The sequence below is a fragment of the Eublepharis macularius genome, chromosome 10, assembly GCF_028583425.1.
Source record: "Eublepharis macularius isolate TG4126 chromosome 10, MPM_Emac_v1.0, whole genome shotgun sequence".
NCBI classification, from domain to species: Eukaryota; Metazoa; Chordata; class Lepidosauria; order Squamata; family Eublepharidae; genus Eublepharis; species Eublepharis macularius.
In genome coordinates, this window is record NC_072799.1 from 5,092,140 (window position 1) to 5,107,448 (window position 15,309).

Consider the following 15,309-nt stretch of genomic DNA (forward strand, 5'->3'; position numbering starts at 1 on the left):
TCTCGGGAATGAGGCAGAATGACCCAGGTGACTTCTACCTCAGCTATCAAACATAAGGCATCTTTCTCTCCAGGAGGGGCATGTCCCTGGATCTGGCAAAAACACAGGAGGGATTCACCAGCGATGCTCTAGTCAGCACAAGGGCTTTTGCTCTCAGACCGAGCCGAACACGCTTTCTGAAAGCTGCCTTTCCTTACATCACATGCGAGAGCTCGGCATACGCAATAATTTGAAGAGGACCTACAAGAGAGGCACAAAGAGACAGCGTGTTTGCTTCTTCTTGCTTTTAAAAGGTGCATTTCTGATTTCCGTTTCTGCTTCTATCAACTCTTTAACCTGCTAGGTAGACTTAAGGTAGAATTTTTTAAAAAATGAAGGTGATAAGTATGCAGTATCTGCACGCTGAGGACACACAGTTTGGCTGAGGCTTGCAATGGTGACCACGTTCTGTCCCAGTTAATAAAAACAGAGCCGACCCAAGAAAATTCTGTGGCTTCAGTCACATGTGCTTTAAGAACGGAAACTGTATAAAAACACATCACGCCGAGTGACATTTTTGACCCGGCAGAACATGGTCTGCAGGACCATTACATACACACCACAATTAAAGGAAATATAAAGGATTACTTATTGTAAAAAAAAAAAGTAATTACTGTATTCGTTTATAACTTTTCTTCTTGTCTGTGATCTTGGAGAAAGCATTCTGCAATGGAAGAAACACTGCTTGCACCAGAGTTACTCAATGCAAATGAAGTCTAAGAGAACATCCATATATAAATATTTCTATAGAGTTACTGGGGCTCTTTTAGCATGTATGTTAATAAGATTCCAATTTTTCATGTCCTAGTGTTTAAATGGCAGAACGATTTGCTAGTATGAGATAAGAGGGTTTGGTTAGTCTATTAAGATTCCCATTTGCTGCAGCAGCTGTTGGAATTATTTCATTTCAGTAATGATCTGTTTTCATGTTCTGGGATCAGAATAAGATATCTGACTTTTCTTTAGACAAAAAATTTACATAATATTCATAATATTCATTTGTAAAGAGTTCAACAGAAACCTTTCAAAAACAAAATCCAACGGGAGGCTGCTGAATTGGAATTCATATGCAAATTTGACTCTGTCAAGCGGGGACTGAATAGAGACTATGAATGGTTATCACATTACCACAGGTAACAGATTCTCTTTACAGAGGCGTGATCTGGGGGAGCCCAGTGACGCCTGGTGTGGGCTTTCGGGGACCACGGTTCTCTTTGTCAGATGCAGCTGGCAGGGAGAGCTGTGGTCATCGAAGGCTTATACTACATAGGAATTGGATACCTTCACTGCTACAAACTGACTGCACACCAAAAGGAAATGTTTACACTTCCAAGCAAAGGAATGTTTTGATAGCCTCCATGCTAATTGCATTCTGCCTTCTTGTGATTTATGCCCCCTCCCTTTTTTTTCTCTCTCTTTCCCCCTCCTCTTCTGTATCTGCCCAGTTTTGATCAGGCATCTGACGAAGAGAACTTGATTCTCGAAAGCTTATGCTATAATAAAATTGGTTAGTCTTAAAGGTGCTACTGGACTCTTTTTGATTTTGCTACTACAGACTAACACGGCTAACTCCTCTGGATCTATTAACTTAAGAGTCACGCACTATGCTTTTTAATCTTCATCTCCCTTTAAAAGAATTGAGAATTATCCACTGCTAAACGGTCTCCCTAGAAGCTGCGTCACTTGGAAGTTTCCTTTACAGGCAAAGAGGGCTGCCCACACAAAGGAAGCAGTTTAAAGAGAGGCACAGATCAATACTACATGAGCTCAGAAATAAGTTGTGCCAAGTTCAGCGGGGCATACGTAAGTGCGCATAAGACTGCAGCCTGTGGCACGCAATAGCACATTAAAAGCATGTAAATATAAGCATAAACACAAGTAGCTCACTCAACACAAACATGTGACTTGCATTTTACTTCTTCCAAGTCCCAAGTAACCATACATTTTACAATGCACTGGGAATGCAGAAGAAAAAGATGCCCACTGTTTATGCTGTGGAAATATCTTTCCCCACCACTACCACCAAAGACCTGACTTCACAATCCTAATTCTCTCAAGCCACAAGTTCGATCTTCAATAGCAGGGTAAATCAGAACTTGAATTGTGTGTTGCATGCTGCATTACACAGTACCATAAAGGAATCCTTTCCATATGGTCAAGATGACCCTGGAAAAATGAAATGCCCAGCATACCTAAAATTTAATCGCATGCACAAAAAATTACTCCTCTCATTTTTTTCACCATTCCCAAACAGCGTTCCCCATGCAGATACGATGCCCTACCAAATTTAAACACCTGTTCACAGGCTTGAAGATAAGATGAGAAACCTTGAGTTATGGGAGAATTTCAGGGCGGCTGCTGGAGCTGAACTTTAAATTGCTTTGCCATCTTTTCATGAATAGTAAAGTACTCCAGGCCTGTTTTGAACTTGGGTCTGATTCACGTCTTTCATCAGCAGTCACGTCTGAGATGTCTACGCCAGAGCTCCCTGCAGACAGCACATTCAGGTGCAGCCGTCCACTTAATCAAGTCTACACGCACTCGACCACCAACATGAGCCACAACTCCCTGGCGCATGCTTACTGCGTGTTTGGAGACAAGCAGCTCCTTTACACCCGCAGAGGCCACCAGTGTGAATGTGTTCGCGTGTGCCTGTCTCCATACCGCGTAACCTGCCTCCAAAGCTCTTTATATTCATAGAAAGAACGCAAAATAATTGAAGGTAAGTGGCCCTTCGTAAAACTTTCCAAGCAGCAGCCACAATATGGAAAAAAACCCCTCAAATTCACTACGGTGAAAAGTTTCTGGTAGGCAGCGGTATTTGAGTCCAGTGACACCTTTGAGCCCAACCAAGATTTTTAGGGTATACATTTTCAAGAGTCAATGCATCCTTTTTCAGACACTGTAGACGGAGCAAGAGTCCATTAGCAACTATAAGACTAACAAAATTTGTAGTAGGCTATGAGCTTTCATGAGTCACAGCTCACTTCTTCAGATACAGCTAGATTGAGAGTACATCTGTCTTTATATCTTGGAGAATAGAAAGGACAGATGGACTAACATTCTAGCTGTATCTGAAGAAGTGGTGGAGGAGGAAGGACAAGCCCATGGGGAATACAGTAAAACAATACTTTACAACATGGTAAATTTTTGAAGTGCCAGTGCTATATAATTTGTACATTCATACATATCTATGTAACTCTCTTAGGAACAAGAATACATATATAATACGAAAAGTGCATTCATGAGTAATATAACATGTCCTGGTGTAATAAAGTCAGTAGGAATTCAAATCCTTGTGTTGGTCTCTTTCTTTCTTTCTTTCTTTCTTTCTTTCTTTCTTTCTTTCTTTCTTTCTTTCTTTCTTTCTTTCAGCTTTCCCATGCATAGAGTGGACACAGAGGTGGGATGGATGTAGGAATCCTCCTCAGGCTCGATCTGAGGCCGGCTAAGCACCGCAGATTTCGTGTCCTCTTCTACAGGAGCTCTGCCTCTGGTTGCATGTACTTGAAGACTTTTGCATTATTTCAACCGGATTGGGTGGCTGTCTATTCCAACGCGCAAGCTCATACCCTACCACAAATTTTGTTAGTATTTTAAGGTGCTACCGGACTCTTGCTCTTTTCTGCTGCTACAGGCAGACTAACATGGCTACCCATCTTGATCTATAATGAAGCAATCAGCAAGCAAACAAGTTCAGGCAGTATTTATTAAAATAATTATATCCCGTCTTTTCATGTAATGCAACGCAACTTACAGTAAAACATTTCCCATTAACCCCAAATCTCTCCCTCCCCCTCTTAAAAGATGCCCGCCATTCACACCCCCACAAAAGCTCTGACAAAAGATATCCAAGAGATATCCAAGGACAGGGCTCCCCTCACCTCTATGAACTCTGAACCATGTCATATATAAAAAGGAAGACTGCAAAGCTGAAAACATCCTAAGCGGGTGCTTTTGTTATTCAGCTGTATTAGTCATGAACTAGAAAGACACCAGCTATTAAAACCTGGTTTTGTAAGCACAGCAAAACACCTCACACCTCAGAATTCATATCCAAGTTTGCAATAATTAAGCCTGCGCTCTGCAAAGGCTCAAACATAACCAAGAGGCTTTTACAGACTAATAGCTACATAAGGAGAAAGACAGGTATAGATGACTCACTTCCCAAGCACAGAGCCATCCAGCACCACAGACATGTAGATGACAACAGCCAGGAACGGACAGAGACAGCCAGGGTCCCACCAAGGCTAGACTCACCCCCAAACCTAAAGCTTGGGAGATCTAAAGGGACAGAACAGATGTCCCTTTTAGGGACAGGAAAAGATCTGATGACCCACAAGGGGTACATAAGAACATAAGAACATAAGCAAAGCCATGTTGGATCAGGCCAGTGGCCCATCCAGTCCAACATTCTGTCACACACAGTGGCTAGAAATCCAGTGCCATCTAAAGGACTGTCAGTGAGGCCAGGACACCAGAAGCCCTCCCACTGCCTTCCTTCCAGCACCAAGACAACAGAGCACCACCTCCCCACAAAGAGAATACCATCTATCTCCTGTGGCTAATAGCCACTGATGGACCTCTGCTCCATATATTTGTCCAGTCCCCTCTTGAAGCTGGCAATGCTTGTAGCTGCCACCACCTCCTGTGGCAACGAATTCCATGTGTTTATCACCCTTTGTGTAAAGTAGTATTTTCTTCTATCTGTTCTATCTGTTCTTCTATCTGTTCTATCTGGGTGAGCAAAGGGGAGATCCTTGGACACAAGGGAGAAGATTTCTCTTGGAAGGCCGTTCTCCACCTTACTGCATGCCATCTTAAACCCGCTCCATACTACTCTACACTTCCTCTTGAGCACAAGTCACTGGACAAAGGGGAGAAGCCCCACACACCTAGAACCCCGGGTAATGGACGGTTTCAGAATTTCTGCAACCCTAAGAGAGTAATCCTAAGCAGGTCTACTGAGAATCCTACTGAGTTTCTTTCTGCCCTCCATGCATCTGACGAAGAGACCTGTGATTCTCGAAAGCTTATGCTACAATAAAATTGGTTAGTCTTAAAGGTGCTGCTGGACTCTTTTTGAGAATCCTACTCAATTCGATTCAATGGAGCTTACTCCCAGGAAAGTGTTTTTAGGATTATACTGCAAGAGATACCCTATTCTAATTAAACGTTGAGTGTTAAGGTTTAGAAGGCTGCGTATACTGAAGCACAGGAATGGAATCCCCCCCCCTCCGAGCCAAAATGAAGAAAGGGGGCCAACACCACATCAGAGAGAAACATCCGTTTTTCCCACATCAAATTGAAGCAAGGAACATTGTTAATAATAATAATAACATTCGATTTATATACTGCCCTTCAGAATGACTTAACACCCACTTAGAGCGGTTTACGAAGTATGTTATTATTATCCCCACAACAATAATCACCCTGTGAGGTGGGTGGGGCTGAGAGAGCTCCTAGAAGCTGTGACTGACCCAAGGTCACCCAGCTGGCTTCAAGTGGAGGAGTGGGGAATCAAACCTGGCTCTCCAGATTAGAGTCCTGCCGCTCTTAACCACTACACCAAACTGGCTCTCGCCAGTTGCAAGTTAGCCCATCGGAAGCAAACTGAAGCAAGGGAATGCCTTGTGCTTCTGGCTGGGTACTGCTTAGTTCTGTTCTGTGGTGTTTCCCCACTGCCTGAACCCAGTGCCTGGCTGCTGTGAATGACACTGGTTTTGTCGGGCTGAGCTGCAACAGTGTTGCTTGCTTCAGTTTGGTTTGGGTGGAATGGCAGTGATTTTCTGGTGTGAAGTTGGTCCCCTTCCTTCAGTTTGGTTCGGGGGGGGGGGGGGATTTCCATTCTTGCGCTTCAGTTTGGTTCTATTGGGCTTTTTTTCTGGGGTGAGCTCAGCTTGCATTTGGGAATGTGCCTTGGCCATGGCAGCCGTGCCTAGTACGTTTCTGCAATGAGAGTCAGCTTTGACCTTTTTCCAATAGGAAACAATGGAATGGCCAAGAGCACCTTGTTCAAGGGCTCATAGAAATGGCCCCCGGGGTCCAATTTTCCTGAAACTGGGTGGGGGGGGGGGGTCTTTAGATGACAGTCAGGAGTAGGTCCCCTGAAAATGTGGTGGAGTTGACATGAAAAATCCCACCCCCAGCACCCAAATAGCATTCAGACATTTCCGCATAGGGAGTAATGGAGAGTAGGCGAGGTCACCACCTTTGGGGGCCCATAAAATTGGTCCCCGGGGTCCAATCTTCATGAAACTTGTGGGAGCTTTAGAGGATGGTCAGGAGCAGGTTCCTCCAAATTTGCTGAACTCTGGTTGAAAAATGACCCCTCCAGCCCACCAGAGAGCTCCCACGGCGGCTTTCCCATTTTAAAAAATGGCTGAATTTTACCAGTTGTGGGTTTTTTTTGAAAATTCAGCAAAAATTCGGCAAAATACTTGATTTTTTTATTTGGAATATCTGGATTTTACCAAATCAGCCAAAATTCTGTATTTTAATCCAAATTCAAACCGAAGTGCTCACCCCTAATAAAGAGCACTAAAGCATTAGCCCTCTTCAAGGTGGTAGCAGGAGAATACGCAGAGAAGTAGATTACACCAGGAGTAACGAGGAAAGAGGTTTTGCTGGTTAAAGATCCAGGACGGAAGTGGAACTTCCAAGCAGCCATGAAGGCAGAAATGTGGCTTGCAAAACTGTTTCCCCCAGTAAGTTTGCCTAGATAGAACTTCTTTTAGAAACAAAGATGAAACTTAACTAGGCAGCAAGAAGCAGCGCACTCCGCTTTGGAACCTTGGCATTACCCATGAGCTGCAACGACCGATGTCTCCCTTCCACCTGAATGTCAAGTGACCAAGTCAAACTTGCACCCACAAAAGCAGCAGGAAATCCATTACATTTTACCCACAAACACACATGTAAACACACACAATCATCTCACCACATCCTTATATACCAGCCTTGAAGGAAGACAGCACAGCCCTCGTGGTCAACTGACTTCTCCGTTTTTGATACAACCTTCACTTCCAGCATAATTAATATCACAGTATTTTCTGGGTAATGCATTATGCATTTTATAGGCGAGACTGACTACGTCAGATGACATGATAGGGAAAATTAATACTACATTTTCACGTAAATGCAGGCTGACATTTTGCAATGATCCCAGCTCAAGCCTGAACAAAAGAGCACAAAGACCCACAGGCACAAAGAGGCTTTCACCAATATTCCCAGTCCTGCACTATAAAGCCATCTTGCCCGTGACAGCCTGGCAGTGCCAGAAATGCTCCCCAGGCTCACCCTTACCAATAACAGCATCCAGGCCTCCTGCAAACATCCAACCCAAGGGAACCAGGCCTTTAAATCTACCTTGGTTGCCTTCTCACTTTTTAATCTGAACCGCCCAGAGAATGCCATGGCAATCCAGCTCTGTACTATTTTCATGCGCGGCGCTGCCCTACTTCCTCTCACCCACACACAAAGAGCATCGCACACAGCCTCTCTTTCATCTAGCAGGCCCGTTTCACGGAAGCCTGGCCACCACACTGCCCCTTTAACCTGAGAAGAATTAAGACGCCGGGCTGAACTCCAGACCCTTCTCTTTCTCCTAGACTGATGAATCACAGATATCCTTTATTATTCATGAAGGTAACCCAATCAATCATCTGATTTGTCTGGGCCCTGAGGCAAATTACCCCATAACTAAAGCACGTTCAAAAGATGATGGCTCAAGCTTTTCCTTAGACATGTGTCAGAAAAGTGCATTTTTTAATTTTAATTATTATTTACCTTATCTTAAATCCAGGGCTTTCAACAGCAAAACAAATTGTTCTGTGAAACTGCTTTAGGAAGCTCTTTTTCACCATGTCTTTATGCTGGCCCTCACTTGTAGCTCTGCCAACCCCAACCACGTATTCATGGAACCCTCTCCCACTATCATGCCAGACTGAGTCATACACGTGACATTCCAGACAACACTTCGCTCCAGTGCCTCCCTCTTCCAAGCTACCGAAGAGGGACTGCCATCTTTTGCACTGCTGCTATGACCAGGATGTATTTAGAACCTCCACTCTAACCACAACACCACAGCGGCTCTCCACTTCCCCTTGACTCTGCTTCTCAGCACCTTAGCTACTGGTTTATTCCACAGAACTGGGATTCGTTCTCTCTAGAGATGGACACAAACCAAAATACAAACCAAAGTTCGTTAGGAACCGGGCTGGTTTTTGATTCGCGAACCGACGGTTCATCGGAGCTCATTTTTGACGAACCACGATGATTTTTAGAGCGGTTCATTTGGTTCGTTTTTCGGCTCGTCAATGCAGACAGCCTGGCACTGATCAATCTGTTACCTAGGCAACGTGGGGGAAACAGACTTTCTGCAGACGTTCTACAGCCCCAGAAGTGACGTACCCATGAACCAAATGAACCAGTTCGCAAACCAGGCAAGTTCATGGCGGTTCGTGGTTCATGAAATGCGACAAACCATAAACCGCAACCATTTTCCCCGTTCATGCCCATCTCTAGTTCCCTCTTCAGCTCCTGCTGCTTTGAGCCCCCTAAGAAATCATGCACCCTTCAGACTCTTCGGCACCAAACCCAGGCCCAGCCCTCGATGTTTGATGCTTATCAGCTCCTTCTGTTAAACCCTGGAGTTCAATCCACTGACCCGCCTGGTTTCCCTCTATGGAGCCAGACCCTACATGCACATTTCTGACAGATGCAGGGCAAGAAAGTCTTGGCCAGCCATTGCCAGCCTAAACCATCCATTCGTCTCAGTACCTCACCATTCACATTTGCAGGCGGCACCACAACAGTTCCACAAATCCTCCCGTGCCCAAAATCGGGAGGGGGGAACCAGACCTACACAGAAATAACCTCGGCCCCTCTTTGTCACATGGGCTCAAGCAGGATTACCCCCTCAGCCCTCCCAGCCTCAACCTAAAAGAAGCAGCAGGAAACAGCCATTCCTATGCTTGCCTCTAACAAGTCAAAACCACTATGGGCTGGGAAAGCTCTGCGACAAAGAAGGCAACTGCGTCTTTCGGGACATCGGCGCACCGTAAATTAGTAACAGGTGCCTGTGGGTAGGCAGGCTACTAAAAATCTTTATGGATGAGCAATTTGTGTGGGCTTAGTTAACACGGATGCTGTAACCAGGACAACACAAGAGCACTCAGTCCCTTCCCGCTGGCCACCCCGCAAGTGGCCCCTTCACGGGACTCCCACATGTCACAAATCAACAAAATGCTCAGCCCCAGATCTTCTCCACAAGTGCAGATGCACCTTGTTTTTGCCACTCTGTCCGGTTCTTCACACTATGCTATCCAATGAAGCTTCCGATCTGCCCTCACCATAGAAACTCTCACAGCGAAATCTCTGTACTTGCTTCCACCTTTTCAAGCCTAGGAGCTGGCATGAACTCTGTAGCCTCCTTCCCTCATCTCAAAAACTCAGGCCAGCTCGTCCTGCTTCCTACCTAAGCTACCTGTCTTTCTCATGCCTTCCTATGCATGACCCTCCCCAGGGAAATCTGAGCCCACCACCTGTACCCCACCAGAAGCCGCAATGGTATTTCCTGAACTACTATCATGATTCTGGCTCAGTGCCACACTATAGGATTTTCTCATACCCTTCCGAGCCAGGCCTTCCTTCAAAAGCTGACCTGTCTACAGAAAGCCTAATCCCATCTTTCCACTGTAATCTCTCTCCAGGTCCTATTCATGTCACAGCACCCAGGAAATCCATGCGCCATGAGAACTAACATCATGCTAGGGAACTCGGAAAGTCCCTAGATTTTTAGCCAATCCTTTCCCCTCCCGCAGCCTTTCAACCACACCTTTACACATTCATAAATTAACTTTGATATAGTATTTCGACCACTCCCCCACCCCCAACACACACAGAGGAACTCTTACAGTAACTCTGGGTAAGCCAATATTGTTGTGCCATACAACGGATGGAAAATTGGGTGGCTGACAGTCCAAAGATCGCTTTGAGCCACCCAATGAATTCACAGCAGGAAGGGGGGAAAATCCAGATTCACAGCTCAGTCCCTATGCCAAAACCATACATGAACAGCTAAGTCCTTCGCAAATGTTTCCTCCTGTCTAGAAACATCACTTCTAACAAAATTATTATAAAAGCATACCAGAAACCAAGCAAATATTTACAGAGACGGGAGACATGGACTTTAACTCTTCCAAGGACTGAGATTAACCTTCAACCTGCCCAAAGAAACAAACAAGAACTTCACCTGCAGTACTCCCATCTCTCACCACCCTCAACGGCACCCACACAAGATCCAATTTCCAAGCTAGCCGTTAAGTCCAAGTTACATTGTCATTACTAATGGCTGTAAAAAAGTATTCAGACCTCACGTTTAGACTGCTGATGATGAGACATTCCAAGATGAAACCCACCATTATTTAGATGCTTTGCTTTAGGTAATTACGGTGGCTGTTTTTTTGTACATTATTGCAGTTCCTCCAGATTTATTACATTTCATTACCCGGCTTTTCAGTCAAACCTGGCTTCCCAAAAAATCACAGAGGGATTTTAAAAACCCACAATACAAGATACATTAAATGCAAACACCCCATGGGGAGGAAGGCATTGGATTCATTGCTACTGCATATGGGATGGGGCCTGGCTACTGGTACAGCATCTGTCTCCGAAAAAGGATCGGGCAACAGGTGATGCGAAAGAGCTCTACCCCAAACCTTGAGCAGACAGTACGGTGCAACAAGGTCCGATGAACGGACTCGGTATAAGGCAGCCTCATACGGTCATACTGCCCCATGGTAGAGCATCTGTTTAGCATGAGGACACTCCCAGGTCCAACTGGCAGCATCTCCAGTTGGAAAGATCAGGCAGTAAGAAAGACAGAAGGGTCTTAAGAGGTCCTTGGAGGGCAGCTGCCCGTCAGAGTAACCAACGGACCTTAACAGATCAAGACCCTGGCAACATTGCCAGGGTTTGGGGAGGAGGGGGTGAGACTGAAAAGCAGAATAAGAGCAATGCGATTGAACAGCACAAACACAAAATGAGAGTTTTTAAAAAGGGGCTGCCAGCTCCAGGTCGGGAAATTCCTGGAGATGGGGGGTGGGGGGCAGAGCCTGGAGAGGATCCAGCCTCCAAAGCTGCCATTTCCCCCAGGGGAACTGATCTCTGTCATCTGGAGATCAAGTTTCAGGCAGGTAGCCGTGTTGGCTTACAGTCAAACAGCAGGATTTGACTCCAGTGGCACCTTAAAGACCTACAAGAGGTCTCTAGGGTATGAGCTTCTGAGTGTCAGAGCTCCCTTCTCCAGATGTAGGTAGGACACAGCTGCTGTAGCATAGTGATTAAGTGGTTGGGTTGTGAATCAGCAATTTGCTTGTTTGAATCTCATTACTACCGTGAGCTCAGCAGGTGGCCTTGGGGAAGCCACTCCTTTCAGCCCACCTCCCCAGCTGTACTGTGGAGATAATAATAAGACTGACTTTGTTCATTGCTCTGAGTGGAGCACTAATCTGTCTAGAAGAGTGGTATATAAGTGCAGTTATTATTATCATCATCATCAGGAGTAGAGATCCCTGGGCCTTTACATCCCAATTAATTTACAATTTCAGAACAATGGACCTCTGCCCAGGGGCTGAAGAGAGGTTTAGGATTCTTATCTCACTACAGCTTCTAATTTCTGCTGTAATGAAGTTGCTTTGTACCTTTGCACCCTGAGTCCCTTCTGTGCCTCACCCCACCCACCTCCTGACTGGGACATGAAGGCTCAGGATCTATGCTGATGTGCTTTGCTGCACGTTACCACAAAGAACATCTCCACTGGATCCAGCCACTCACCATATTCACCACCCCAACAACACTTTTTTTTTACTCTCAGAAATATTTTTTCTAGGGACAAACATGGATGACCGGCATGGGTCGGGGGGGCTGAAATGAAGAGGGTGAAGAAGGAAGCTCTGACTATCAAAATCTTCTATCTTGGAAATCTAGTTGGTTTTTAAGGCAGTTCTGAGTGCAAATCCTGCTATTCTACTGCAGACCAACACAGCTACCCACCCAAAGACGCCCTCCCTTGCAACGTCCCACACACCTTTTGGCTGCCATATAAAGCCTCAGGGATCTCCTCTCCTCCCTGTGTCTAAAGACTGCAAAGTAAAATCACAATCCTGATAAGGCATATGTAAGATTGCACTGAGATCCTTTTCGTGCAGTAGAAAAGTGCAAGAGTCCAGCAGCACCAACAAGACTAATAAAATTTGTGGTAGGGTAGGATAGCATCTGAAGAAGTGAGCTGTGGCTCAGGAAAGCTCACACCCTACCACAAATTTTGTGAGTCTTATAGGGACTGCTGGACTCTTGCTCTTTCCCACTGCTACAGGCAGACTAGCACGGCTGCCCATCTTGGATCTTTTTTTGCGGTGCATCAACACAAAGGGCATTGTCATCTGAGCCAGCCACTCACCACATTCCCCTCCCAACAATGCTTTTTTGGACTCCCAGAAATATATTTTTTTTTCTTGGGGGAACGGATGAATGACATGGGTCGGGGCTGAAAAGAGGAGATGGGGGGAGAAGGGAGCCTGACTCTCGAAAGCTCACACCCTGAAGAGCCTGTCGGCCTCTGCGGTGCCAAATCCGGGAGGCCAATTCCGGGAGATCTCCCGGGTCCGCCTGGAGACGGCCACCCGGCGCTTCAGCCGCGCCCCCTCCCGCCCCGGTCCCCCCGTCTCACCGGAAGCGCCCCCCGCAGTGCTGGCACTGGTCGCCCACCCAACCGGGCTGGCACTCGCACTGGCCGGTGCTGGGCTGGCAGCGCCCTCCGTTGGCGCAGGGCTTGGCGCACTCCTTCCCCTCAGCCGAGGCGGCGGCCGGGGCCGGCAGGAGGGCCAGGGCGCCCAGCAGCAGGAGCAGGATTGCGGCGGAGGCCCCCCGCGCCCGGCTCCCCTCCGGCCGCCTCCGGCCGCGTCGCTCCATCGCCTCAGGTCGCCGCTCCGAGAGGCTCGGCGGTCAGTCCGCCGCGGCTGGCGCACGGACGGTGGCCGGCGAGGACTCCGGCGGCGGGACGGCCTCCCGAGAGCTACGGCGGCCGAGGAGGCTCAGCCCTCCCCGCAGCTTCGCTTTCTCTTTTTTCTGGCTCACGAAGGTTGTCGCGCCGCCCCCGCGCGTCCATCGCTGATGATGTCACGCTCCGGTCGGGGGAGAGAAGGGACGTCCATCGAGACGACGGGAGGCCAGAGCGGCACAAAAGGAACCCGTTGGGACGGTCTGCACCCCCAGAAGACCATGGAGAAGGCGGAGGAGGAATGGGGGGGGGAGAAGCGCGCTGGTATCCAGGCAACCGGCGAAGCGGGAGAAAAGGAGGGCGTGACCTAGGGCTGCTGAGGCGTAGACGTCACGCCTTCAGGGGTTCTTTCCCTCCCCCACGCCCAGGGGAGCTTCCGGCAGCTGCAGAGCAGGCAGAAATTCAACCAGTGCAGCTATTTATATAAATATTAGCTACGTATGCGTAGTATATTAATAATTTTTATGCTATGTATACATTAGTAGTTGCAGAACAGGCAGAAATTCAAGAGGTGCAGACATTTATTTGTATTTATATAAATTATAATAATATATTTTATATATTATTTAAAGGATATGTATTATATTAATATTGGATATGTATGTTATTTATTTATATATTATACATTATTATATCACATTATATATATATATATATATATATATATATATATATATATATATATATATATATATATATATATGATACAGTTTTATTTATATGTTTAATAGACGTCCCAGCCTGTAGACTGTATTTGATTTACCCCGCCATGAGTCTTAGTGAGGACTATAAATTGCATAAATATTTTATTTCCTTCATTTAAACCCCGCCTTTCTCAAGAACAGGAACCCAAAGAGGCTTACTTCATTCCTCCATTTCCTCCTCACAACAACCTTGTGAAGTGGGTTAGTCTCAGAATGTGTGACGGGTCCAAGGTCACCCAGCAGGATTCCTGTGCAGAGTGGAAATTCGAACCCGGGACTCCCAAATCCTGGTCAGACACAATCCCTATTACACCACACTGGGCATTTCTTTTTCTTCCTGCATTCAGTTGCTCATCTCTCAAGCATTTAAAATTCTAGTCAAACATTGCCTTTCAGGTTTCAACAAGATAAGTCGGTATGCACAGACTGTATTGATTTGGAGGGTTTTCTTTGGCCTAGGATTTGGGATTACAGCATGAACAACCTTTCAGACAGCTCTTGCAAGCGCTGGTCACCCCACTTGTTTGGAAAGAGAAATGCCATCTACCCAGCTCACGTGCCAGACATCGTTGTGCCAGCTCTGTCTTAGTGCTGGCATCCTCCCTAAGCGCCTCTTCTGCTCTCGAGGTTTTCATCTGCCATCCACTCTCTAGAAAATTGTTTTCTGTTGACAACACCTGCTCCCCTTCCAGACCCAAGAGGATTGAGTGACACATCCTGCAACGCTGGGATAATTTCAACATAATGGCTTTGCCCCACAGGAATGCTTGCGGAATTATTCCGGTATAGAGATGAAACCAGCCTGGGAAATGCAACACGGGAACGGAGCTTTCAGCAGGATTTTCTGTAGCGGCATTTCCTCCACGAAGTCAGTTATCAAAATCCTACCCAAAGTGCTTTCATCCTGCTAGATATTTTGTTTAGTTATGTCCTTTATAGTCCCCCTTTCTCACTGAGACTCAAGGCGGATTAAGCAGTGTAAGATTACTACAGTCAGTATCAAGGGCATTTCCATAAACCATGCCATAGGGTAAAAAATACAAGTTTACAAAGACATTGCATCAGCAAGAATCCAATAAAGTGGAAGAAATGCTGGAACAGAACATAAACAATTCTAGAGCTGATGAAGCACAGATAGCTCAGATGAGCGAAACTGCCATGGAGAGACATAGGGAGGGAGGTGGTCCCGTAGGCATGCTGGACCAAGGCCATGAAGAGCTTTGTAATTGCTTTGTAATCGATCAATAATCAATCAGTAATCAATAACCCTTTCCCCATCCTGTTCTGGCAAAGAGATTAAGGCCATTTCCACACAGCCCATTCTTCCCATGTTTTCCCACCTTAGGTCTGTGTTTTGCCGAGTCACCTCGTAGTACCCACAAGTGCTTCTCTTTGGTTGTGAGGTCACAGAGAAAACTCCAAACAAAAAAAAAAGCGGATTTGGAGGAGAGGTCAGGCAATTTCGTTATCATAGAATAAAAGAGCCTGTTCCCCATTATTTTT

At 46.2% G+C, this 15,309-nt stretch overlaps 1 protein-coding gene across 2 annotated transcripts in view; it reads right to left on the reverse strand.

The window, feature by feature from the left end:
* The window catches only part of ATRN (attractin), a 220,333-nt gene extending 207,255 nt beyond the window's left edge, over positions 1 to 13,078 (reverse strand). For both annotated transcript variants that reach the window (XM_054990039.1, XM_054990040.1), the window contains exon 1: positions 12,773 to 13,078. In XM_054990039.1, the coding sequence (XP_054846014.1) occupies positions 12,773 to 13,014 (242 nt within the window). In that variant the 5' untranslated portion in view covers positions 13,015 to 13,078. The remainder of the gene's footprint in view (positions 1 to 12,772) is intronic.
* Between the last annotated feature and the right edge of the window lie 2,231 nt (positions 13,079 to 15,309).